The sequence below is a fragment of the Vidua chalybeata genome, chromosome 3, assembly GCF_026979565.1.
Source record: "Vidua chalybeata isolate OUT-0048 chromosome 3, bVidCha1 merged haplotype, whole genome shotgun sequence".
Classification (NCBI taxonomy): domain Eukaryota; kingdom Metazoa; phylum Chordata; class Aves; order Passeriformes; family Viduidae; genus Vidua; species Vidua chalybeata.
The window spans coordinates 12,780,262-12,804,460 of record NC_071532.1 but is presented as its reverse complement, the minus strand read 5'-3'; the positions used below and the strand labels follow the sequence as shown (position 1 = coordinate 12,804,460).

At 35.1% G+C, this 24,199-nt stretch overlaps 1 protein-coding gene across 1 annotated transcript in view; it reads left to right on the top strand.

The window, feature by feature from the left end:
* TTC27 (tetratricopeptide repeat domain 27) overlaps positions 1–24,199 on the top strand; it is a 113,646-nt gene that overhangs the window by 59,086 nt on the left and 30,361 nt on the right. The window contains exons 10-11 of the mRNA XM_053939484.1: positions 312–425; positions 22,033–22,128. Coding sequence (XP_053795459.1) covers positions 312–425; positions 22,033–22,128 — 210 coding nt within the window. The remainder of the gene's footprint in view (positions 1–311; positions 426–22,032; positions 22,129–24,199) is intronic.

The following is a 24,199-nucleotide window of genomic DNA, read 5'->3' as shown; positions in this document are numbered from 1 at the left end:
AATTCTTCATTTTCCTTTGATTCTGAGTAGCCATTTTAATTTGTGCAGTTTGGCCTATGCACCATACGGGTACATGTAAACACAGCACTGCACAGCTGAGAAGGAGGAAGTGGTTTTGAAGGCCACTTTTTATGTTGAAAATAGATGAAGGTAATTTGTACAGCCTTCAGTTGATCAAATAAGTCCTTCAGCCACATATTTGACTTTCAGAATAGGAAACAGTATTCATGCTTGAGACCACTGTTAAAAAATTTACCGTCTTCAATGTCTTTAAAAGTGAAGTAATGACAAAATGTTCTTTTTCTCTGCAGTGCTTGCTCTCCCAGCCAAAATTCTGGGCCATTCAGACATCAGCCTTACTCCTTCGGACCAAACTGGAGAAAGGAAGCACTCGCAGAATGGAACGGGCAATGAAGCAGACTCAGGTAAGACTTCTGAACTTCTGAGCTGCCTTACTGTAATATATGTATGTGTATATATATAGATTATATATATGTGTGTGTATATATAGAGAGAGAGATTATGTATATATAAAATCAAATTCAAACAGGCAGGAGTTAGGAGGTTTTACAGTTCCTCCCTGCAAACTGTATGAGATAATTTTCTAATTATATCTCTAAATTAGATGCATAAATCACAAATCCTTCTGTGTCTGCTAGTCTTTAGATAAGCTTATATGTACAAGTAATAAATCATCACTTTCAACAACATGACGAGTTTTGGAAGATTGAAATTAAAATCTATTTTTGTACCTGTAGTTTCTGACTTAGTATCTGAGGAGTACATGCAGATGTTCCTGAACATCAAGCTGCTACTGCTATCAAATTTTTCAATTTTTATTTCTCAAGTAAATCAGCTCTATAAAACACTGGAACTTTTAAATAGTCATTGGTATTGTGACAACAAGAAAACACATTCATGAATAAACCAGCAATTTCAATTTACCATTTTGATGTGGTAGTTGGTGATTAGTATTTTTATTGCAAGTTTGAGGCAGTGATTATTTAAATAATCTCAGTCCAAACAAAGAGAAGATTTTTTTTCAAATACAAAGAAGTGTTAAAATCCTGAAATGTGTCTTCTAGTGGGATTTTTTTTTAAATAAATTTTTCAAAAGAAAGGTATATAGGCCTTATCAAGTTTCTTTTAGATTCCTTTTTACCTTCATATTGCAGTTTTGTTAGTCCTTTGTCATCTTTGTACAGTTAAGTCTTGTTGTCACACATGAACAGGCATTTGTCTACGTCCATCAGGCAACACCTCCTGCTGGCTAAACCAGCCAGGAATGTAAAAAATTATCATTATAGTGCTATGTATTTAAATCCTGAAAAGCTGATGTTTCATTTAAAATCATTATGATGCATGAGTCTTTGAAGGAGGGCATTTTGGATGTGGTGCTGCATTTTTCTTTTGCTGATGAAGACATGGAGTTGCTGTAGAGGAATTTCCTGTGGTCATTCATTAGGAGACTGTCAGGGAAGTCAGGATTCCATATCTGGGAGATGTAGAATCTGACAGCACTTGGGAAGTGATCTCAGGATCCTTGATGCCCTAAGCCATAAAACAGTTGGAGTGCCTCCAACATTTTTGTCTAGCTTGATTAAACCTGAGTACTGGAAATTGTTATATTAGACAGTTTGACAGTCTCATGACAGAAGTCTTCATGAAGGAGTTCTCTTAGCAAGTCCATCAATCTGGACTTCTTGTGCTGCAACTGCAGTAATGCAAAGGATTTGATTAGCATGGGCTGTGACATTTTGGGAGATGACCCCACAGTAGACACAGACTCTGTGGTTTTAAATATTTCCTTTAATCTTAATAGGTTTATGATTTCTTTCATTAAGCATTCTAGTCATTCGGATATAATTGCGTATTTGTGTTGATCTGATGGTAACAAGTTCAGTTTCCAAAAATAGTTACAAGTTGTTTAACGATTTATATGTACTAAATTAATCAAATAACTTGAATAACTTTCTAGTTAAGGTTTTCATTCCTGAGTTCCATTGGATCTGAATTTTTTTTAATATCAGTATTTCTAACAGTGCCAAGAAGGAATCAGAAAAGATACCATGAATGGTGTTATTTTCATACACAGCACAATTTTTGATATATCATCTTCATGAAGATGCTGATGTATAGTTTTCATTAAGATGTCAGAGAACAAGTGAATTCTGCAGCTGTTTATCAGTAGAAAATGGATTTCAAGCCCACAGAATTTTCATAAAAATGGATTTAATGGGTTCTTGTTTTACAATTTCATTATTTACTTGTTCAGAGTGCTGTAGAAAGATTAGTTATGCTAGATTAAGGGAGGAGGTGTAAATGTGATTTTTTGCAATATCAATCTTTTAAAGGAATTATAAAAAATCTTGTAAAACAGCTTGAATAAGACATGGTAAACCTTCTACCTTCCTTTAGGGTTGTCTGAAAAGTGCATGAGCCGTCGTAGGCACTGACTTACTGATGCTGGGACTCTCCTGTCTTATTCTACTCTAATTTTTCTTCCGTTCCCCATTTCCACCCTCACCTGCTCCTGTGCTCGGTCTGCAGCTGATAAGCATCTTTTTAAATGAATATTGCTAAGCAGGCATATGCTGCTTTTCAGCCCTAAAGCAAACCTGTCTACATTGTTGGTTTGTCAAAGAAAGCATTTTTCAACTACTTTTTTTTTGTAGGACTGGCTATGTCTGTTTACATTTTAATTTCTTGAAAATATTTGCAGCTCTTTTTGAAATGAGAGCATATTGGTTAAAATTTACTGCCAGACTCCAAATATTAACTATATCCCTACTTTGCACCGAACAGTTTTCATAAATTTGTTTAAGTCTTTTTTTTTTTTTTTTTCTAATTGGAAAACTTCAAAAGGAATTGGAATGATCATTTTCAAAACCTTTTTCTGATTATTTTAAAAATCTAAACTACTAATAATGCAGTCTTTGGAATGATTTTTGAAGTGATCATTCTGGGTACTCTGGAATGTACTTCAGCTAGTAGCTAACTGCAAGTGAGGAGGAGATACTTTTTCTGGATGCTGCGGGTTGTCTCTGTCCAGTTTTTGCTTAAATGTGGTGTGGATCTGCAAAACTAAGGTTAAAGATTTCTAAAGCCAGAAATTTTTTCAACTGTTTTCCTAAGAAAAGAAAACAGCATTTGAAAGCAAAACCAGTTATTTTACATTCCACTAGAATATTTAGTCATGACCAGTATAACGTACAGAGAAATGTAGATAGAGGTACTGACAACTAAAATGTGTTTCTGGATACAGTATGATATTTTTAAGGTTGTGTGATTGTTTTTCTTCCATTTGGGTGAAGGTCCAGGAGGGTGAGAAGTACTAGGGTGGAAAGAAAAATGGGAGGGAGAAAACAGGAGGAAATGGGCGTACATTTTTGATAAAACCAGCAACCTGCTACTGCTCTATCAGTCTGGGGATCTTCACCTACCCTTCATTGTAAGAAAGTAATTCAGAAACTATTAATAGTGGAAGATGGGTTGAACTAAGCTGTTAAGCCACAAATTACTGCTGAAAGTGGAGTCAGAGCTCAAGTAACAGGATGGGAGAGAAAAAAAAAAGGATATTTTAGTGGTGTAGGAGCTATGAAAAAATGTGAAAAGTGAGGGATGATCTGTAAAAAAAAACAACCAACAGACAATCAAAACCCACCCACAACCAAACCAGTTCAAAGTACATAGAATATAATCCCACTGTAGCTTCTTGATATATGAAATTGAGTTTACTCTTCCATTTGAGTGGATTTGAAAGTATTTTTAAGAATGAAGCAAAATGAATTAAACTGGTGGGATAGAAACAAGACCATCATTTATTTACTGCTGTATTATGCCAGCAGTGAAAGAGGTGAAGCTGCCATGTGCCTGGCACTCCAACAGCCTGCTCAGGTTTACCCTACCTGGGATATCCCAGGTGTATCCTAACCTAACCTGAGTGGCTATGCTGGCTACCCCTACATTTGCAGCTTTTATCATCTTGTTATGGGCCCCTTTTCTGACTGTGTTTTCTGCTGCTCGTTACACCTGGTGACAGCATGCTGCAAGCTGATGGCTTGGCTTTCCTAGCACGTTGTACAACATATGCGGCATTTCATATGGTTCCCTCCTGCTTGCTTTTCTTGGCAGTAAAGGAATTTGCCTGTTGGGGCAGAGAAATGTGTCTTGAAAAGCGTGTTTTAATAAGACTTCAGGAGAGTTGGGAGCAGACTAGCAATATTATAGGCTAATCATTATTCCCAAGATTGAAAGGTCACATGAGATCTTGTTTTATATCCTTAGTCATACACAGATGTATGTGGTTGGGAATTCTGTCAACTGCCCTTTAATTTGCACTTAAATAATACTTCAGAGTGTAATTTTCGCCAGCAACTAATGTTCTTCTGTGTGTATAAAAAAGGGATTTTTTTCTGTTTAAATTATTCTTACTAAAGAAACATGCTAGTTAGTGTTCAGTTCTTTCAAATCTGAAAAAAATAATTATGTGCCTCTGTAAAAAGGAAAGGCTGATAGCAATCTAACAGAAGGCTGACAGAGATCTAACAGAACTAGTGTCTTGAGCTTTATGAGCTTGAACACAACTTTGCTGTTTTGTTAATTTCACATTGATGGGCTTTAAATGGTTATGCAAGAAAGTTATGTCATTTATCATAGAAATATATCCTTTTTATTTTCAAAACTAAACAGTCACTTCATTGCCAAATTGCTTGTTCTGCTTGTCTTTATTTGGTGGTGGTTCTACATTGGACAAATTCATCATTTAAGGGAAGAGTTCAAAAAGGAGAGGGGAGCAGTCTTCCTCGCAAAAGGCTCATCTAGAGAGGTTTGAGGCCAACAGATTTTTCCCTGTTCTTTCACTTCTCAAGTCATATATCTTTCTGATCAGGCCTCTCAAACCACAGTTAGAGTAATAGAGAGAGATATGTAGCATAACCAAAGGAATGACAGCACCTGTCTGTTCAGCAAAACTATTAGATCCCTCTACTAGGAGTTCCTGTTTCTGTTCTTTAACCTCCTCTTGAACTCTAGGGGTACATTAAATAAGATTTTAATAGTTGCTTTTAGTTGTGAGTGGAAAGGAGGGAGGGGAGGAAGGAGGAGAAAAATTAATAAATTTGTTTCACATGAAATTGAAAGTTTTAGTGGAAAGTTACTGGGATCTGAGATGTACTGGAGAATTGAGGGAGATATAAATTACTTCCTTCAGGAGGGTAATAAGTGGATCACAGCCCTCTTCTATCCTGTTGAGATTCTGCACTGATATCCCAACTAAGAACTATAGTTAAGAACTATCCCAATAGTTCTTAACTATTATGAATTGCATTTATTATTAGAACACATGTTCAAAAAAGTGTTTTAGAAGATGAGAAAAGCCAGGTGTCTTATAAAACCATTAATTACTGAATTCTATACAAGATCACAAGGTCTCCAGATCACTAGAAATAAACCTTATTACCTCAGAAAGCAATCTCAAAAGAGAGTGACCTTTTGGTGATGGTTATGATTTCAGACTCAAGGCACACATTTCCAGAATGTATTTCATTTTACTTAAACAGATGTCATATTTGACAGAAGATACTACGTGACACAACTGAGTCTGGGGATCCACCAAACTCATTAGCACACTTCAAAATAATGTGGTGATGCTTGACTCCTTCTGTTTTTCTTCTCCTATGTGATTATGGATTGGAAGGGACAGGGAGGAGGGGGAATCAGAGATCCAGTCTGCCAAGTGTTATTCAGGAATAACTGAATAAGTGGTTTAATAAGTGAATAAGGAATAAGTGAATAAGTGGTTTTGTACCACTAGGAAAAAAAGAGAATACTGAGTAGTTTAATTTTCCAGGTAATGATTTCTGCCTAGAAGTTTTCTACTGCACTCTTGGTTTTGCCAGTTTGGGTCAGTGCTATTAGCTGGTGTGGGAGAAAGAATGAAACCATTCTTCCTGCGCTAAAGTTTCTTCATATTTTCTCAACTATTGTTGACAATTATATGTTTAACACTTGAGCTGTTCCACTTCCAGCATCAATGCACTTTCTAAAAGAAGCCAAAAATATGAAGCCTCTGTTTTTTTCCAAATGTTTCCCATTGAGCCTTAGTTCTGAAGACTTTTCTCCCTTTAGAACTCTCTTCACTGAGTGTTGTGACATTTTGGAAGATGGTGATAGGAGAATCCTTAAGCCATATTGAACAGTAATACTGCATTTCTTTTATAGATAAAGTGATGATAGGAAGTTGCAAAGAGAAATATGAGTACCAGGACACAACATTTGCATCATTCTGCCTAAGCTTTGCTCTGGAAGGCATAAACATAATAAGCTCCACTTCAACAAATTAAACAATTAAAATAATTAGTTCCACAGACCAGATGGTGTGGAGGAGACCTATTCCTGTCTATTGCTAAATTGAATAGATAAAGACAAACAGCTGTTGCTACATTTGAATAGATGAATCTTTACAGTTTTATGTCGTGAGTATCATTACAGATCTGGAGATAGGTACCTCAAGGTGAGTTAACAAATCATATTTTGAAATAACCTTGTGCTGGTAAACAGTCACACTGTCCAGCACATATGCCAGGTACTACAAACCAGAGTCTGCCTTATCTCAAGGCAGTTGTCGCTTCTCCTATATTGTAATTTAGCTTGAATTTTGACAGTCATAGTTGTTCTTTTCTTCCTCCAGTCTTGTCCTTACTTCCCTCTTTAGTGAAAAACAGAAAGCAGAGCTGATGCAAGAGGTCTATGGATCTGTTTTTCAGCACTGACTGCTGTTGAGTCTTCCCCCAGATCAAACTGATTTGGGAACTATAAGAGCAGTATAACCACAAGAGCTTGGAACTTACCACAGGCATACTATTTTGAATCATATGCAGTTCCTCTGTGGGTTTTGCACCCTGTGCGAAGTGTTTTATACCTGCTGTTCACCAGTGGCAGTACAACAAGTGGTCTGGTTTTAAATCCACCCGTCATCAAGTAAACTTTTAAATCTAGCTTCTTCTACAGACTTTAGAGGAAATCCTGCTTACATCTTTTGATAAATCATAAAAGTAACATACTCAACAGGTGGAGTAGCTTTTTATTTGAAAACAAAAACATTCAAGAAGGTACACTTGCTTGAAAAGAATAATGCAATAATTATAAAATCATATTTCATGTAAGTAACATAAATGAAAAAAAAGTGTAAATGGCATAAAGAAGATAAAATGCACCCAGTACTTTTCTGAAGATTTCGTGCTGGATGTGGAGACTTAAGTCATTAATAGGTTTTAACACTGAAACCCATATCCTAAGCACTGGCACTCAGTAACTTTGGGTTCAATATTTGTACAGGAGTAACAGTAAGCTCATCATTTTGGAAGTTGGTAATGCTGCTGTGCTGTTGGAGACCTCATGTGTTTTGCCACGCTTCTCTAGGTGGTGGTGTTTGGCTACAGCAAAACATCCCAAAGGGCAGTTGCATTGGGATGCTCTAAATCGCCTGGTACGCTGCTTGGCTCCGTGTTTCAAACAAAAAGGAAATCTTACGTCAGATGGTCATGAATCCAGTTATCTTCTACTCATGACCTTGACCTCTTTTGTGCTAATTTTGATATCAAAATGCTTTGTATTTAATTTGGGGTTGTTCGACTCATTTCCTCTTATGTGCTTTTCTTTCCCACCCACTGCAAGAGCCCTATTATAAAGAAATTGAAGCTTTTTTTAGTAAAATGTCTGTGAACAACCAAAGTGAATATTGTTTCATAGTTGGCTAATATTGTTTTCAAAGTGAAATGCACATTGGCAGGACCTGATGTAATGAACCAAAACATGCACATTAAGAATCTATGTGACTCACTTTAGAAAAAATACCAATATTCACAGTTCCAGCATGCTAATTAACTCCTGCCCCAGCATACTTCTTTAAAACTATCAACATCATCTTGCATCTTAGAAGTTCACCTTGAGTTAGGCAAAAACTAAGTACTATTGGTTGCCTGGTGCTTGAAGTTCTTCTGTGTAGATGCCTTACAAAGTTTTGGCTGCCTCTTTTTCTTGCCGTTAAAGTGATTGCATAGGTGATATGGGTATATTATGTTCAAGAGGTAGTCTCTTCCTCAATAATTTTTAAATTCAAAGTAATTGTGATGTGAATAACTTCAGATGTTGAGATTGCTTAAACATACTTAAGGACCAAGTCAAAGTGAAGAATGAATTTGTTTACCTGGAGACAAGGTAGTAATGGGTGGGAAAGAATGAGTTACGAGAATATCATAAAGAAAAACGATTGGGAAATGTTGTATAGGCAGCAGCTTTCCAGTCTTCCACTATATAAAATGGAAAATTAAACAGCTCAACTGGTATATCAAAGAATTATTAAAATTGGTAATTTAGTGGAATTGTTAAATATTTAATGCTTAAATATGTTAATATCTTGATACATTCAATATTTCTATTGATGATACAGGCACTACCTGTAGAACAACACAGTTTAAAGTCCAAGTGATAATATGGTTATAACTAGGGTAGGAAACATTGATCTTTCAATTAATGTTTATATATTTCATTACTAAATGTTTTAAATTACACTTATAATCAGCAATCTCAATTTATATACCAGCAGGGCATGTTTTGATGCTGAGGTTAAAGGACAATAGTATGTACGATCTGGTAAAAATCACTAATTAAGTATCTGGAATTGAGAGTGTGTTGAAAGCACAAACCAGCCTTCAGAAGCTGCCAGGCAGGTGCAAAGTTGTGTTTTCTTTCATAGCTTAAGACCTAATTTATTCAGAATTGAGAAACTCCTTGGGAGCTGATAGGACAAAAAGGCATATTTTTTGTGTTTGCCCTATAAAATTAGGACTGAAATGCTAATATATATTAATTTTAATGTGCAATCAGAACCTGTGCATTTCTAAGATATCTATAAGAAAAGAGAAAATTTTAAGTACAAAAGTAATTTTGATAGTTGTCTTTTCATTATATGGCCTGTAATTTTGTTTAATTTGGATCATAATGTACATTTGCTTTATTTGCTAATCACACTTCCATTTTCATTTAAGACTTTAAAAAGTCTGACTTCTTCGTTTAGGACACGAAAAATACTATTTATCATACTCCAACATTTAAATTAAAAAAAATCAAACAGGAATTCTGTACTAAAGATAGAGTTGTCTTAAACATCTTTCCATTGAATCCTTCTGGATAAAAAAATAAATAAATAAGGCTATGTATCATTGAAGGACAGTCTGATTCTCATTGCTGATGAAAATACACCTTTTAAAGGAAGAGAAGATGCAAATTAAAAAAAAAAAATCAGCAAAACCCAGATAAATTAATCAAACGAAACCACATAAAAAATATTTGCTGACCTTAATAGTATTGAAGTTTATTAATTCAAGATGCATAAATTTGTCATAGTTCTCTCTGGCTTAATCATTCTTCACCTTCAATGACACAAATCTGTATGCTTATTTTGTTTCATTAGGGTAGTAGTCTATTAAAAATATGGAAGCTATTGCATGAAATGGCTTTTTAAAATCAAATTAAGACAGAGTGGATTTTGCATTCTTTTCAATTTTTAGTAATTTTCCAGAAAAATAAAAATATACAGAGCAAAGATATAAAATGCCCTCATTGTGATAGTTTAGGAGTTACAATTCAGTAATGGTAATCAGCTTATTACAGGGAAGAAGTTTAAAAAGCTAAATAAATTAAAGCAGTTCTCTTTGTCCTTTCTGTTTTCTTTGCCAAATGCATGAGTTTTTCAATGCAACGAAAAGCACTAAATGCATTGGTTACTGTAGTTCCAGAAGTTCCGGGACCATGGTGAATTGTACTGAAAGACAGAGAATGAGTTCTGTCTTTAATTCAGAGTCATGGATATAGTAGATAGTGCCTTCTTCTTTAATGAAATGAACATGTACCAAAACAATAGCTGGGAAATATAATGATAACAGTGAGATAAATGTTACTGATAGAAGTGCTGGCTTGTGTTTATGTGTATTTTAATATCTGAAAAATTATTTTATTAGAAGGTATTTTAGTGCTGCTTACCCTTTGCAAGAAGTGAGACTGAAGACTGCTTTTAGTTTTAAAAGTACCAAAAGTGAACGAATATGGAAATACTGGTTCTCTAATATTTGCATAAGCTGGAATAGGTAATAAGTCAAAGCCAACTTTGTAAGTCCCAATAAATAGTGGTCCTTGGTCTTGCCAATATATATTCACTCAGGGAGAAAAAGACTGAATAGTCTGTCAGTAGGGTTTTTCTTTTCTCCTGATACAAAATAAATATTTTACTTCCTCAGGTCAGCATACAAGCTGTGATTTTAAGGGAGGCCAATGCATTTATTGCCAAAGGAGATTTTCAGTGGGAAATCTGATAAAAACTGAAAAGAATTACTCTCAGGTGTTTAGGGGCAAGAAAGTGTTTGTAGAGCCAGATGGGGTAGAGTTTCAGCACAGTACATTGGAAATATTTTATTTTTATTATGCAGGTCAACACTAAGGATAATCAAGGAGAATTCTTTGGAAAATTTGTTTCTTGTACACTATTAAGAGTAAGATTTCAGCAGATCAGTTTTCTGCAGCAAAACTTTGAAGTATGAGCTGTAGAGATTTGTAGTCTTTGACCTAGAGAATATGAATTCACAAAAAGTGGGAAGAAGGGATTTGTAAAAAAGGCCATTACACTGGTGACAAATCCCTGTGAGATAAGTACAGAAATAGGGATGGAAAATAATGCTTGCGGAAAAGGAAAAATACAAAAGAATGAACTGTTGTGTAATTAACAAAAGGAAATTTTATTTTTCTGGTTTTAGATTAAATTATTTTAACGTTTACAAAAGTAAGAACTAGTTTCATGTGAAATGAAAAGGATGCATTTAAATTAGTTTTTAACTGTGATGGAGTGAGTAATGGAGAGTGAGCACTGCTTTTTCTGGTAGATGTTTCTACTGAAAAAATTTCCATCATGCCAAGGGCTTCACTTTCCGGTAAGTTACAAGGAGGGTTGGGTTGTTAAGAAACCCCATTTAATATGGTGACTGCTGTGATTTCTAAATTTCTGGTTCGGAGATAGAAAATTTGAAGAATCTAGTATGTAAAGAATCAATTGACTGGAATGTATTAGACTAGAGACAAAATTTGCAATAGTGTGTGCTAGATGTAGCTTCTAAGCAGAGAACTGATTTTTCTGGCCTAATTCAACTCATTTATTTCCTCTTTCAGTTTTAGCTATGAATTGAGGAATATATTTGGATTCTGTATTTTCCAAGCTGATTTAATGACCATTGATTCAAATAATCACTGGGACTGGCATATGGAGAGTTTTATAATCACAGAATCACAGAATACGCTGAGTTGGAAGGGACCCACAAGGATCATCAAGTCCCACTGCTGGCCCTGCACAGGACCATCCCCAAGAGTCACACCATGTGCCTGAGAGCATTGTTGAAATGCTTCTTGAACTCTGCCAGGCTTGGTGCTGGGACCACTTCCCTGGAGGGCTCAGTCTGGTGTCCAGCCTCTCTCTAAGTATGATATGATACTGATTCTTTTCAATATTTCCATTTACTTTTGCAGTTAGCCAGTTTTTTTACAGTATTGCTTTCTGGCTGAATATTGTAAATGATAGCACTGTGGTTTTGTCATAAGACTTAGGCATTTTGACAAATGTGGAGATGTTTTTGTAAGCAATATGACCTTCCATGCCAGAACTAGATTTTTAAATGACATAAATATTTTTGCTTGTCGCTGTTAATGCACATTGCTGTGCTATACCTGCCTGTTTTTCCAGATACAGATTTGGGAAAACACTGAAGTTGCCTAGAAATAGAAACATGTAGTAAATGATTCTACCACAGAACACGTCTGCTTTCTTTCTGTTTTCCCCTGTGTGAAATGCGTGCGAGCCGAGGTCATTAATAATGTTGCAGGTTCAGATGCTTAGAAGGTCAAAAATGTCAAATTACAGTGCAATCTTTAACTATTTCAGGAGCTCCCAAGCTCCACCTAGCTCTTTTCTCTGGTCTGAAATCTGCCTTCTTTCTTCTGGCTCTCCATTAAGGGTGCAGGCGAGGGTTGAATGGATGGCCAGAAGCCCAGCAGACTCCTGGGCTCATGTTCTTCTCTCCCCTGGAAAAAAATGGTAGCCGGAAGTAGGTGGTGGTAGCTGCTGCTGGAAGAGTTAATTTGTCCTTCAGTACTCTCCCTCTGGCTCAGGCTAGAGTATCTCAAGTTAAGCAGGGTTAGCTGAAAGCAAAATGCATCTGTTCCTTTGGCAGCAGTGTGCTACCCCTTCCTGCAAGATCTGCAAGAAAATTGCCTCCAGTGCAAGAGTGGTACCACTAGGACTTGCAGCTGATGGTCCTCAGTTAAGCAATTGAAGATTGCTAACAGAGTGAAGGATGTACCTGTTATCCTAGCTGTCTCTTAGTTTCTATTGTCCATGTTTTTTGGGGCAAGTTTTTTAGAATAGTAAGTCCAGTGAAGTAGCAGAAGATTTCTTGTCTCTGTCCATCAACCAGTTTGGTGTGAGTGACCAGCACAGACCATAAAACTTTGTCCAGCTGACTGAATTTTTTAGTTTGGTCTTTGATTGGTTGTGTGCCAAACAGGCTATATAGTTGTGGAAAGAACTGTGTTTTTGTGGATTCCTCCTTCTTTAATAAAGAGCTGGGTCTTCAGGGGAGCTTGGTACACATCTATTTGAATAGGCCATACAATCAGGCATGGAACATTTAATGCATTTAAGAGTGTTTTTATTTTCACTGGAAATTGCATTGATTTCAAACCTGTTGTTACTGCAGATGTTTATTTTTCCTCTTGGGTGAGTAGATCAATGACTAACAGAGAGTGATAGGGGGTTTGTTTGTTTTTCCCTGATGTATAGAGAGCTTTCCAGGAATATGTGAAGAACTGGATTGGATGTCTTTCAAGAAAATACATACATTGAAAACAGATTTCTTTACATGTGACTGCTTTCTTTTGGGATAGCTAAAGTTTAAACGCTTTGCCCGTGTGTCATATTTCTAATGTACTTACCATCATACACTGTATGGTTTCTGGGTCAGGCTCAGCTACTGGAAGAATGTTTATTTCCTGCCAAGTAATTTTTCAATAGAAACTACTGGGTATCAGTCAAGGTGTCATTGTATAGGGCAGCTATTCTTAGGAAAAACATATTTTCTTCTTGTAAGAAGGGAAAACATTGGGTGTCCCAAGATATTATCTGAGACATTCTGGCTGGATTCAGGACAAAAGAGACTGAACTTGTCTTTCTTTTCCCTTTATTAGCCTGTCCCCGTCACCAAATAAGTAAAGATGTTCTTGAAGTTTTCAAATGAATGAAAATAGTTGAAAAACAGATAGCAGCAAAAGAAGACTTTGCTGGTGAAAAAAAAAAACATGATAAATTGACTATTTCTATTACTGAAAAAAGAGCTTCTGGCAATTAAAGTAGCAAAATTTCTATGATTTCAGGTTATAGGTATCTAGATAAGACTAGATATGATTTTCTTTCCTTTTTCCACATATCTTAGTAACACGAAAGAATTACGTTTGGTGCAACTGCACTAAAACCAAACGCACTTGAGCCAAAACAGTTACATGAATACATGGCATTTTGTTTTCTGCTGTGTTTTTTTCTCTGATATTTCTTTTGTATAACAGAATACCATCCAGTCTCTGCCCTAGGTAGGAAGTTGTAAATGTTTGCATTCTTGCAATTAGTGACAAGTCTTAAGAACTCTTCCTCTGAAATTCATTTTTTATTTAAAGTATTTAGTGTTTCAGAAATGACCATCTAATTCTGAATATTTTTTTGCCATGCATAAATGTTTATTTTGAATATTTATTCCTAGTATGTTTACTTATGCTTTATATTAAAGCTGGAATGAGGCTTTTTTTTTTTTTTTTTTTGCTATTACAGATACTTTTTAAAAATTGCTTGTGTATATATACATTGTGGCACAATTTACTATCAGCAAAATGCAAATGTGTGCTCTATGGTAGGTAAACCCAAGTCTACCAGGAGCAGAAAACGTACAGGATATTTCTGATAGATTATTCTTTGTGAGCAGGGTGTTCCAGTTGGAATATAGGATAGATCAAATGGGTCATAGTTATGAAAGTTTATGACTATACCCAAATTAACAATTATATAATGCATAGAAAAAATATTAAATTAAAGGGTTTAGCTTGACTGTCCCTTTCCTTTCTTGGCTCTTCTGAGAAAGAACTGCATCTCTCAAAGAATATATCTACTACATATTACAAAACACAAATGTTTGATTTAACTTACTCTCTCTCACAATATATTGTAATGTCTGATGGGGCTGGGGAAGAAAGATTGCACCAAAATGGAGGTTTCTGGTGCAAGGACAGTCAGATCTTTATTAAAGGCTACAAGCAAGATTTGCTGCAAAATTGACACACACTTTGTTAAAAAAAAAAAAAAAAGTTTATTTGCTTATACTTTTAAAGGGAATATACTTTTAAAGGGAATAACAACTTTAAGTGCACCAAACTTGAACCATGTTAGGAAATTATCTAGTTGTAGTCTGTCTTGAAGACAATGCTCAATTATTCACAGGTTTCAAGTCAAGTGCTGACAGTGAAATCAAGCCTGTGTGCAGATGCCACAGAGAAAGCTGTCCTGAAAAAGCTTCTACTAGCAGTCCTCTCAGCCTAGAAACTTTAAGCTTTTAAGTATTTGGTGAGGAATTGTTGGTGCCAAGAAGTTTCTTTAGCTGTTTAGTGGGAAGGAAGAAAAAGGAGATATCGCAGAAGAATCCATGTTACTTATTCATACTCAGTACTATTGCTACTTACAGCATTGAGAGGTGGAGCATCTTAACTGAAGAATTCATCATGGTCAGCTACTAGAAAATTGCCATGGGGTGGATAGTGCTGAATCCAGTACCCGCAGACCTCCTGTTTTTAGAGATCAGAGATATTTCTCCATTTAGTCTACAGTGGGAGGGAAAAATAAGCAAGGTATTAGTTGGGCATTAGTCTGGTATTTAAAAAGGGATTACTCTAATTTGAGAGACTATGTATAGAAAATTTTTGTTTTCATTTGAGTTAAAGGAAATCAGTGTTTTTCCTTCTGTGTGTAAAGCTGCTAGAAACTGGGACCATTTTCCATTCTTGGACCATGGAATAACCTGGGTCAGTGAACATTGTGTTTTCTATCACTGTAGTAACTACATACTATCAAGATACTATCACTGTAGTAACTACATACTATCAATACCAAAACATTGAACAAAGTAGGTAAAGCACTACTTTCAATGCAAACAGACTTAGGTTTGCATCCTAACGTCTTCTACTTGAATGTTTCAGTTAATTTTGTTTCAAGTTGCATTATCTTGTTAGTAGTTTTTCTCTGTGAAGCATCCTGAAATCTTTGCAGTTTCTGTGTTCCAGACACCCTGTAAGCTTTTATTTGCAATGCAAAGTAGGCAGTCAGTGCTATACAACATGGTAAAGTAAGTTTTCATAAATTTTAAACCAGTTTTTAGTTCCTAGGGAGTGGTGCAATACACAGTCCTCTAGTTGGTTTAAATAAACACGTCAATTGAGGTCAATCCTAACAAGCAATAATTTGATTGGAAAAATGACTGAGAGGGTGAATTTGCAAAATGAGCAAAAACATGAGTCTTCAAGGCTACAGGATTTTAATGAAACTAAGACTTGTATTTTAATGAGGTGTAAAAAAGAGGTGCTTTTTTTGTGCTTTTAAGCATTTAATTTCTACAGAGTTCTCACAGAACATTTTTATCCTTCTGAGAATGTGAATAATGTGAAATCCCTAGTAAGTAGTGGTCTTCAGCTTGGCATCTTTGCACAGTGTAAGAAATGGTCTGTTTAAGCTTCCATGAATTACAAATTACAATTTATAATAGTGATCATTGTAATAAATTTTCCTCAAGTATTAAATGTCATAATTCCACTTTGAAAATTAGATGAATGAGTGAGAGGTTTCTTCTTGATGTTGAAATGCATCCTTGCTTAATGGTTTTTGCTGTGTGTTTTGACGCCTTAGTTCTTAGCTATTCAGAGATGGTTTCATTGTTTAACAGAAGTATATAATCTATGAGCTTTTAAAAGCATAGCTTGTTATTTCCTTTAAGTCATTTTAGTTTCCAAGCAACAAAGTTCTGTCTGAACTGTCAAAATGCTGTTTTGAATAATGGTTGACTGTAATATGACCCAATGAACTAGTTTTGTATCTATTCCTCTAGTGATAAAATTGACAATCAATAAAGTAATCACCATTTTGTCATAATCTGCATCATGATGTTTGGACTAGGCCAGAAATTACTCTATCCCATTGTGCAAAACTTGACTGCATTGTTATATGAAAACGTTTAACAGTTTCATCATTTCTGGCATTGCTTCACTGGTAGTTTAAGTTTGACCATTGGATTTTAGAAGTCTGCATATGTCTCAGTTTGTCCTGATGGTCTTGGTTTCAGGAGCTCTTGGGTTGACAAAGAGCTGTTGAAGTAAGTGCATTGTTTGAAATGTAAATGTTGGGTTGAATGTTTTTTAAAGTAAGATTATCAAAGGAGTGTAACTCAAGATCTAATTACATATCCACAAAGTACTAAAATAGTTATAGTTCTAGAAAAGCTTGCAATACCTAATAGATATTTCAGAGGAAAGAAAAGTCAAAAAAATCTAATTATTCTGCATATTTAATTATCTCTATTTGTCACCTGTTTTCTAATAGGCATACAGTTTTCTGAATTTTAGACACTGATTATGTATATTTTCTTCAGGAAAAATGAAGGCTTTGTTAGTACTTTTCTATGTTTATGTAACATTGTGTACACTGTGGTGGAACAAGGTTGCGACAGTTACTGTTGTAATACATCCCAAATTAAGTTGGCGTGTAGTTCTTTCTTCTGCAGCATTTTTCAGACTTCATTGTTATAAAATGTAACTTGACAGAAGACAACTTGAAAAATAGTAAAGCTAATTAATGTTTTGAAATGTCAAGAATTTATATTTTCCTATTAAACAAGTATTTTAATATCACTGCCTCAAAAAATATTTTAAAGCATTTAGAATTAAGTCTTAAATTGTGTGAAAGTTTGAATTAATTTATCGATGAAGCTCTGAAAGTTTTACAGAAGTCTGTACATATTACAGGATCCACAAGAGCTTAATGTTCCATAAGCTTAAAAAAATGCCCACTTTTTGTTTCATAAATACTAAGCAGTAGAAACTGTGAGACCAACTTCTGTAGTAGGAAAGCAAAGGAGCTTTTTGATTATAAATTTTCCTATTCATTTTTGAAGTAAGCTTATGAATAAAATAAGAACAATGTAATTCCACAACCAGAGTTACACATGTGGTTGCTGGTATTTTTTTACAAAGCTTTCCTCTACTTTGTTTTTGAGTAAATAACGTAGGTGAGCTCAGTTCAGTTTGAACTGTACACCTGCTAAGTTCTTAGGAACCATAGTATGGGTGAGATAGCAGGTTTGTTTTCCCTACAAATGTATTTTTACCTCTTGCCCCTCTTTGTTTCCAGACACCTTTCTTCCAAGCAGCTAAACAATTCCAACTATGTCTTGGTGCCGTCAAGCACTTCTGTGCCTGACACAAAGCCATGACCCACCAGGCAGTCCCACAGCTGGTGTCCATACTTTTGATACTTTAACAGGTATAAAAATTGTGTAAGTAGCTAAGGGAACAGCTAGAATACAAGAGCAAGAGAGTTGTGACACCAGCTCACTGCTTAGAAGTCATCCAGAGCTAATGTACGGAAATGGAAGAAGCACAAGGAAAATGGAAGTGGTTGTCTACTTGGAACGTGGAAAGGTCAGGGTGATTTGTGGGATTTTCAGGAGTCTTCAGGCTTGGGAGAAATTGAAGAAAAAGAACTCTAGAATTACAAGAACTTCATGCAAAGTGTGTCTGGAGTTTCTGTGTTGGAAAAGACTGAAAGTCACTTTTCATTCATCCAGTCAAGCTAAATCCTTGTCAAAGATGGTAAAAACACGTGAGAAGCAGATGGCTTTGAGGTGCTAGAGAAGGGTAAAAGCAGGACAAGATAATGCCACAGACACCATGTCAGCTGGGATTGGGTGGTGGATTAACATAGTGGTTTATGGCTGGTGTGAGCATTCATGTAGAGAGGACTTCATGGGTGGACCATCACCAGTGGAGTCCCAGAGGTATTAACTGGGGATTGATTCTGGCAGCCTGACAAGATTTCTAGACTGAGAAGCAGAAGTCTAGAAAAAACTTATCTAATCTTCCTGCCTATAAAAATATAAATAAAGAGGAATATCAAGGATAACAGGAAAAATCAAAGGGTATGAGGAAATAAAAGAAGGGTGGAGATAGTAGTACTAGTAAATGTGTAGCAAATGGTCAAGTAATAACATGGTAAAGACTAGCTTTTTCAAATAGGGTGTGGTTGGTGGAAAACAGCTGGATGCCTGGTTGGCAGTAGGACAAGGCAGGAAAACAAACAATCTATGATGATTAACCCTGTGAAGCAAGCTGTTGCACGGATGAAGGAAATTGGGTGGAACAATTGTGACTGGAACATTAAAACTGGAAAATGCTCTTGTTGGAAAAGATAGGTAAAGGAAAAAGCAGTGCAGTCACATTGTGTGTTACTGATATGAAAACTTGGGAAGAAGTGAGATGAAATTGCATGGATAAAATGGAGGTGTTATTTGGGCCAGCAATGTTAAATTTGGATAGGAGTAGTTGTATTTTCAGTGTATTTGAGATGGGAGATCCAGATGGAATTCTGCAGTTGCTGCACAAGCAAGGTGTTATGCTGTTTCCAGTAAGTTTTTGACAAGTATTAAATATCCTGCTCTTTTCAAAAGACAGGAAATTGGGGCTTTTTTGTTTGGTTGCAGGGGGATTTTTCCCCTAAGTAAGCTTGGATCATGACATCCTTCAGGTGAAATGGATGGGAAAAAATGTTTGCATAAAGTTAGTATTACATATAAAGGGCATTTTTTAAAGCAAGTAAACTATTGAATCTGGAATAAAGGAGTTAAGAATAGAAACATGTGAAATTGCCATTTATTTATCTTATATGCAAAATGCAATCTGAAGATTATATTTTAACTAAAGGAACAAATCTTTGGGGGAGGGATTTCAGACCAATTGGATGAATAACAAATTTAAAAACTATACTGTAAGTAGGTTGAGAAATCAAACAGCATAATGTTGTGGAAAAATGACAGTTCAGAAACTGTAAGGGTGTAATAGTATTTCCAGAGATTAAGCACGGAGAAAAGGTCTGGCTAAAAAGAAAAAAAAAGTTCTAACTCAGTCAGTGGCTGAAGATAAGGATGGTAAAACATGTGGAGTGGATGAAGAGATTGAAATTTGGCCAGGCTCAAAGATCAAAGCTGATATTTTATCTTGAGGATCTTAGTGGTGTTATACATTTTTTGAACATACAAGCAAAGCAGGAATATACAATGGGAATGAACATACGAAAATGATGTCCAAGGTGGGAAAGTCCTTTACAAGCTTCATATACTTCAGTTGTGGATAATTACCAGCTGAGATTGATTAGAAAAGTGATTAGACTGAGGTTGATAAGTAAAGTAATAAAAGCCCTACTGTGATCATTTCAAATTAGCATGGTATGCTTATCCCAAACAGGCTGCCTATTGTATTGCTTAATCTCCGAGCAGACATTGGAGTGTGAGGTGGGGAAAACACACTGTAGTTTCTAGAGCTGTCTTTTCCTGCTTTCATGTGGCAATAGCGTAATCTTTCCTCATGATATAAAATTCCATCAAAACTATCTGGTTTTGTTATTTCCAGACTGGATTAAAGTGTCTCGATACTGTGTTTTTTGACTTTAGAACTCATTGCTATGGCAGTTTAAGCCTTGGGAAGAGGGTGTGTTACGTGGTGGGAGAGTAACCTGTTCACGTTTTAAAATGTTGCCTGTGGAAGAACTCATATCATTTAGAATTGTGAATTTTGATTAGTTTGTGCTCTATTACTATGTAACAAGTTGCAAGGCAGGAATCTGAGTCTCAAGTGAAACTAAGTCACAAAATCTTTCATCTGACTGTGTTGCAAGTATTCTGTATTTACATAATTTTTTTATTACAGCGTATTTATGTTGAAGGTTATTCATGAGAAAGACTGCTCACTTGATAGAGCTCACTTGTTGAATTTATTGATTTTTATTGTTCTATGAGCTAATAAATATTAGATATTAGCTGTGCAATAATGTTAGAATTCTCATTTTCTTGCCATTATACAACCCAAATATTATTTCTTCAAGCATTATCCAGAAACACAGAATTCAAAGTTTGAGTAACTTATTTTCTATATATCAATAGTAGGCACAACTGTCAGAGCTTATTTTTTCAATGTATTAAAGAGTGCTTTAACCACAAATTTTTAGGACTTCTAAATTCATTGCTATTTACTCTTCTTAAGGAATGTATAATATTCATAAGTTGTACATACATTTTCAGTTTTTGCTAGAACTCCGAACAGAGTACAGTATTGGTTTTTGGAAGGGGGAGAATTCTACTTGTTAACAATCATATTCTCCTCTAAAACATCATTTATATTAGGCTTTTCTGCTTGTGAAGTGTAGAAAAGATGTGGCCACACATTTTAAAATAAAATACGTTCTTCTGAAAAAATGTTTTTCTTTGTATTTCAGTTTTTCTGTTGAAACAATAGAAATTAGAAAAGGGGGCGGCAAAAAGTTAAAAAAAAACCTATTTTGATTCACTTAAAACATTTCTTGCCTTTCATTTCCTGTACTCCTCAAAAAATTATTTTGCAGGACATATTTAGGAGTTTCCTGCTTTTCTAAGGCTTAGAGCAATTATTGTTTTTAAATTTTCTAACTGTTTTTTACTACAATGTTTGTTCTCATAAAATGGGTACCCAAGGAATTGGACAATTTTTTGTTTAATTTTTGTTACAACAGAGTATAGAAAAACGTGCCTCTGCATTTCATTAGAACATTTCAGCAGAACTAAAACAGAGAAATGTAATGTATTATATAGCTTGTATTCAAATAAGTTATAAAATTCAATAATATTACTTTAAAAGTTTTATTTTAATCTGTCTCTTTTGGTTTGCCTGAAACTGTGTAAAGGAATGCAATTTTATTAGTGTGTCATTTTCCTTACTACAAATACATTTCAGCCATTTGCTTGGCATAGGTTTCTGGATAATCTGTAGGAACAGGACTCTGGAGATAATTTTATGAAAAAGAATGTGAATAAGATGAAATATGTGAAATATTAGTATTTAAAATTAGTATTTAAATATTAGTATTTAATATTAGTATTTAAAATTAAAGAGACTTTGATAGGTGAATCATGTGAACACAAGTAATTATTTATATGCTGTCCTTAAATTTGCTACTTAATGGTGATTGGCATTTGAAGAGAGTTTCTCCCTTACCTTAAAATTTCTAACCACCTTTCTGGCTATAGCCTTCTTTAATATTGTGGGGTTTTTTGCTATTGAATTTTGATTTAAATAACTTCATAGTGGATTTTCAGAGAAAGAAAAAAAATGGTGCAGTTTATCTCTGTGAAAGTTACCATTCTCTTTCAAAGGGCTTCAGAAGAAAATATTTCAACAATCCAAAGCTCCACCAAAGGAAAGAAAATAGCCTGAATTTAATTGTATGCCAAGTCACAATAATTTATTCTGTATTAGAGCTGTTTCCAAAACCATGGTCCACTTTAATATGTTTGTCTTTCTCTTTTAAATTAGAAATGTCATGCCTAAAGCACATCAATTCTGTCTTAGGGGAAAACTTAACTTAGCTTAAGGATTGAAATGCATTCGGCAGAGTCACTTTAATAGTTGATGCAGTTTGACTCTGCAAGTATTTACGTGGGATTGTAAATTTGATTCTTATTCCTGGTATTGATTATATTTGATTATAATTTCTCCAGTATGTAAAAAATGCCTAGAATTCTGAATACTTTGAATTTGTAGGGGGTTTAGGTTGATTAAATCTGAGTAAATACTAAATCAGGATATACTTTGCATTTACAGGCACTTGCAGACCAGTTTGAAAATACAAATACATCAGTATCTGAACGCATGAAGATTTTCTACTGCTGTCAGGTGCCTCCACATTGGGCCATACAGGTGTGAAACAATCCCATTTCAATCTTTACTTAAGAGTCTGTGGTGGTTATTTTTGATGCTGCGTCACTCCAAAGTCAAGTGATGCAACTTTGAGTTGAAACCCTGTAGGAATAGAGACATCGCCTAACATACCCAGTTGTTTATGGAGAGAAGTCAAGTTCTACAGTGCTTTGCTTTCAGATGTCTTCTTCTGACATGCACAGGAGTAATTGCTTTTTAGTGCTTAGGAAAAAAAAATCTTTACTTTCTTTTTTCCTCCAGTACAAAGTAGACTGAAACCTGCAAGCTTCAAACATATTTCCTATTAAAATAAACTTGCCACAAAACCTTTTATTACTGGTTTACTTATGCTACTGTTACTTGCATCTTTCTTGTCTTTTAAAGTTCACTTTGGGAAGTTGATCATGGTGAAATCAGTCAGGTTGGGAGTCAATAGTACACTGAAGAACTTGAGCTGAGAAGGCTTTTCTTTTGAGACGGTCCCCTCTTTTACTAATACTGACAGGATTTTTTTATACCCATAACTACACTGTTCATTTTCTAGAACAGAAATCTACACACTAAAGTCTTATCTGATGATGCTGTATTTAACAAACTCAAGTAAATTGTTAACATTGCATACCTCCAAAGGTGTTCGTGTTGGTTTACTTTTAATGGTGTTTTATTCCTTTTTGATTTCTAATCTCACTGCATGTTGTTTTAACCAATCATATCTTCTCTAAACATTCTCAAGATTTTCTACATAACCTTTCAACAGGCACTTGCAATAGAACCATCAAATATGGTTTTCATTTCCAGTTGTCATTGGCATTTTCAATCCAAGCCAGTTTTCTAAGCCAAAGATAGAAATGCTAAAATAGGGATTTATAATGAAAGATGACTCAATCTTCAAGTCATAGTAATTAAGACACATTGCATATATAAATTTTACCAAATATAACTGAGCAAATTTAATTAAACATTAATGAGATTTAGTTTTAGACAATGGCAAAACTTTTTTCATAAGTGATTAATATCAAGCTAACAAAGAGGTTTTCAGAATTTTTTAAGTATTTATATCAAAGAATTGTAACTAGATGTTAATTTTTTTTTACTACTAGTCTAGTCCCCTCTAGTAACTCCTTGGATTTGCAATAGATACTGAACCCAAAACAATAAGGATAGGTTCATAACATATGTAGACAATTTCACAGAGTCCATTCAGCATGACCAAGTCTACTGCAGAGGTTAATTATGTGGAGCATAAGTAGCTGTCCATACACAGAATGATCCCATTTATTTTTGCAAACCTATTTGTCTGTCACACATAGGACATGTTACCCTTTCTTCAAAGGTTAAAACCTAGTTGCAATTTTAATCTTCTCTTAAAAAATAAAGACCAAAGATGACTTTTCAAAGTCATGAAAAAATGCCATGTTTGTTTTTAAATTGAAGACATTACTCATTTATTTTCATTAGTACATTGAAATAATAGCTGAATTTGAAATAACAAAGAGGCTGACTGAACTATGAGGAAAACTCAACTAGGGAGTTGAACCTAAACTCAAATTCAATATTGGTTTGGGTAAAAACCAACACCCTTTGGAAGTGGCTGTTTGGGACAATGATTTCTCACAGCTACTGGGCAGAATTGTATCAGAGCCTTTCTCTCCATCTTTGTTTCTCTGCAGGTACAGATTGCTATGACAAAGCATTGCTAGAAGGGGCTTTAATTCCCTTCTTTGGTCTCTGTTTCCCACTCAGCATTCCCAACATCCTACTGCAGCTGTTCTCCAGCTGCATGGGACTCATTTAAGGGCTGGAACTTCATCTCTGTCAATTCATTCTTGCCATGTCCATTTCTGGTTTTGTATTATATTGTTAAATTGTTCAAAACACAACAGTTTTTATTCAGTTGGTGGGGGGTTTTTGAGGTATATACACTGTTTGAGGTTCCAACCTGAAGTTTCAGGAGAATAATTCCATATTTCTATGGAATATTCTGCTTCTTGTTGATGTCAGAAATGCCTCTAACATATTTTGAAATTGTAGGCATTATTTGCTACTTTCAGTTACCTGGAATTTCTTACCT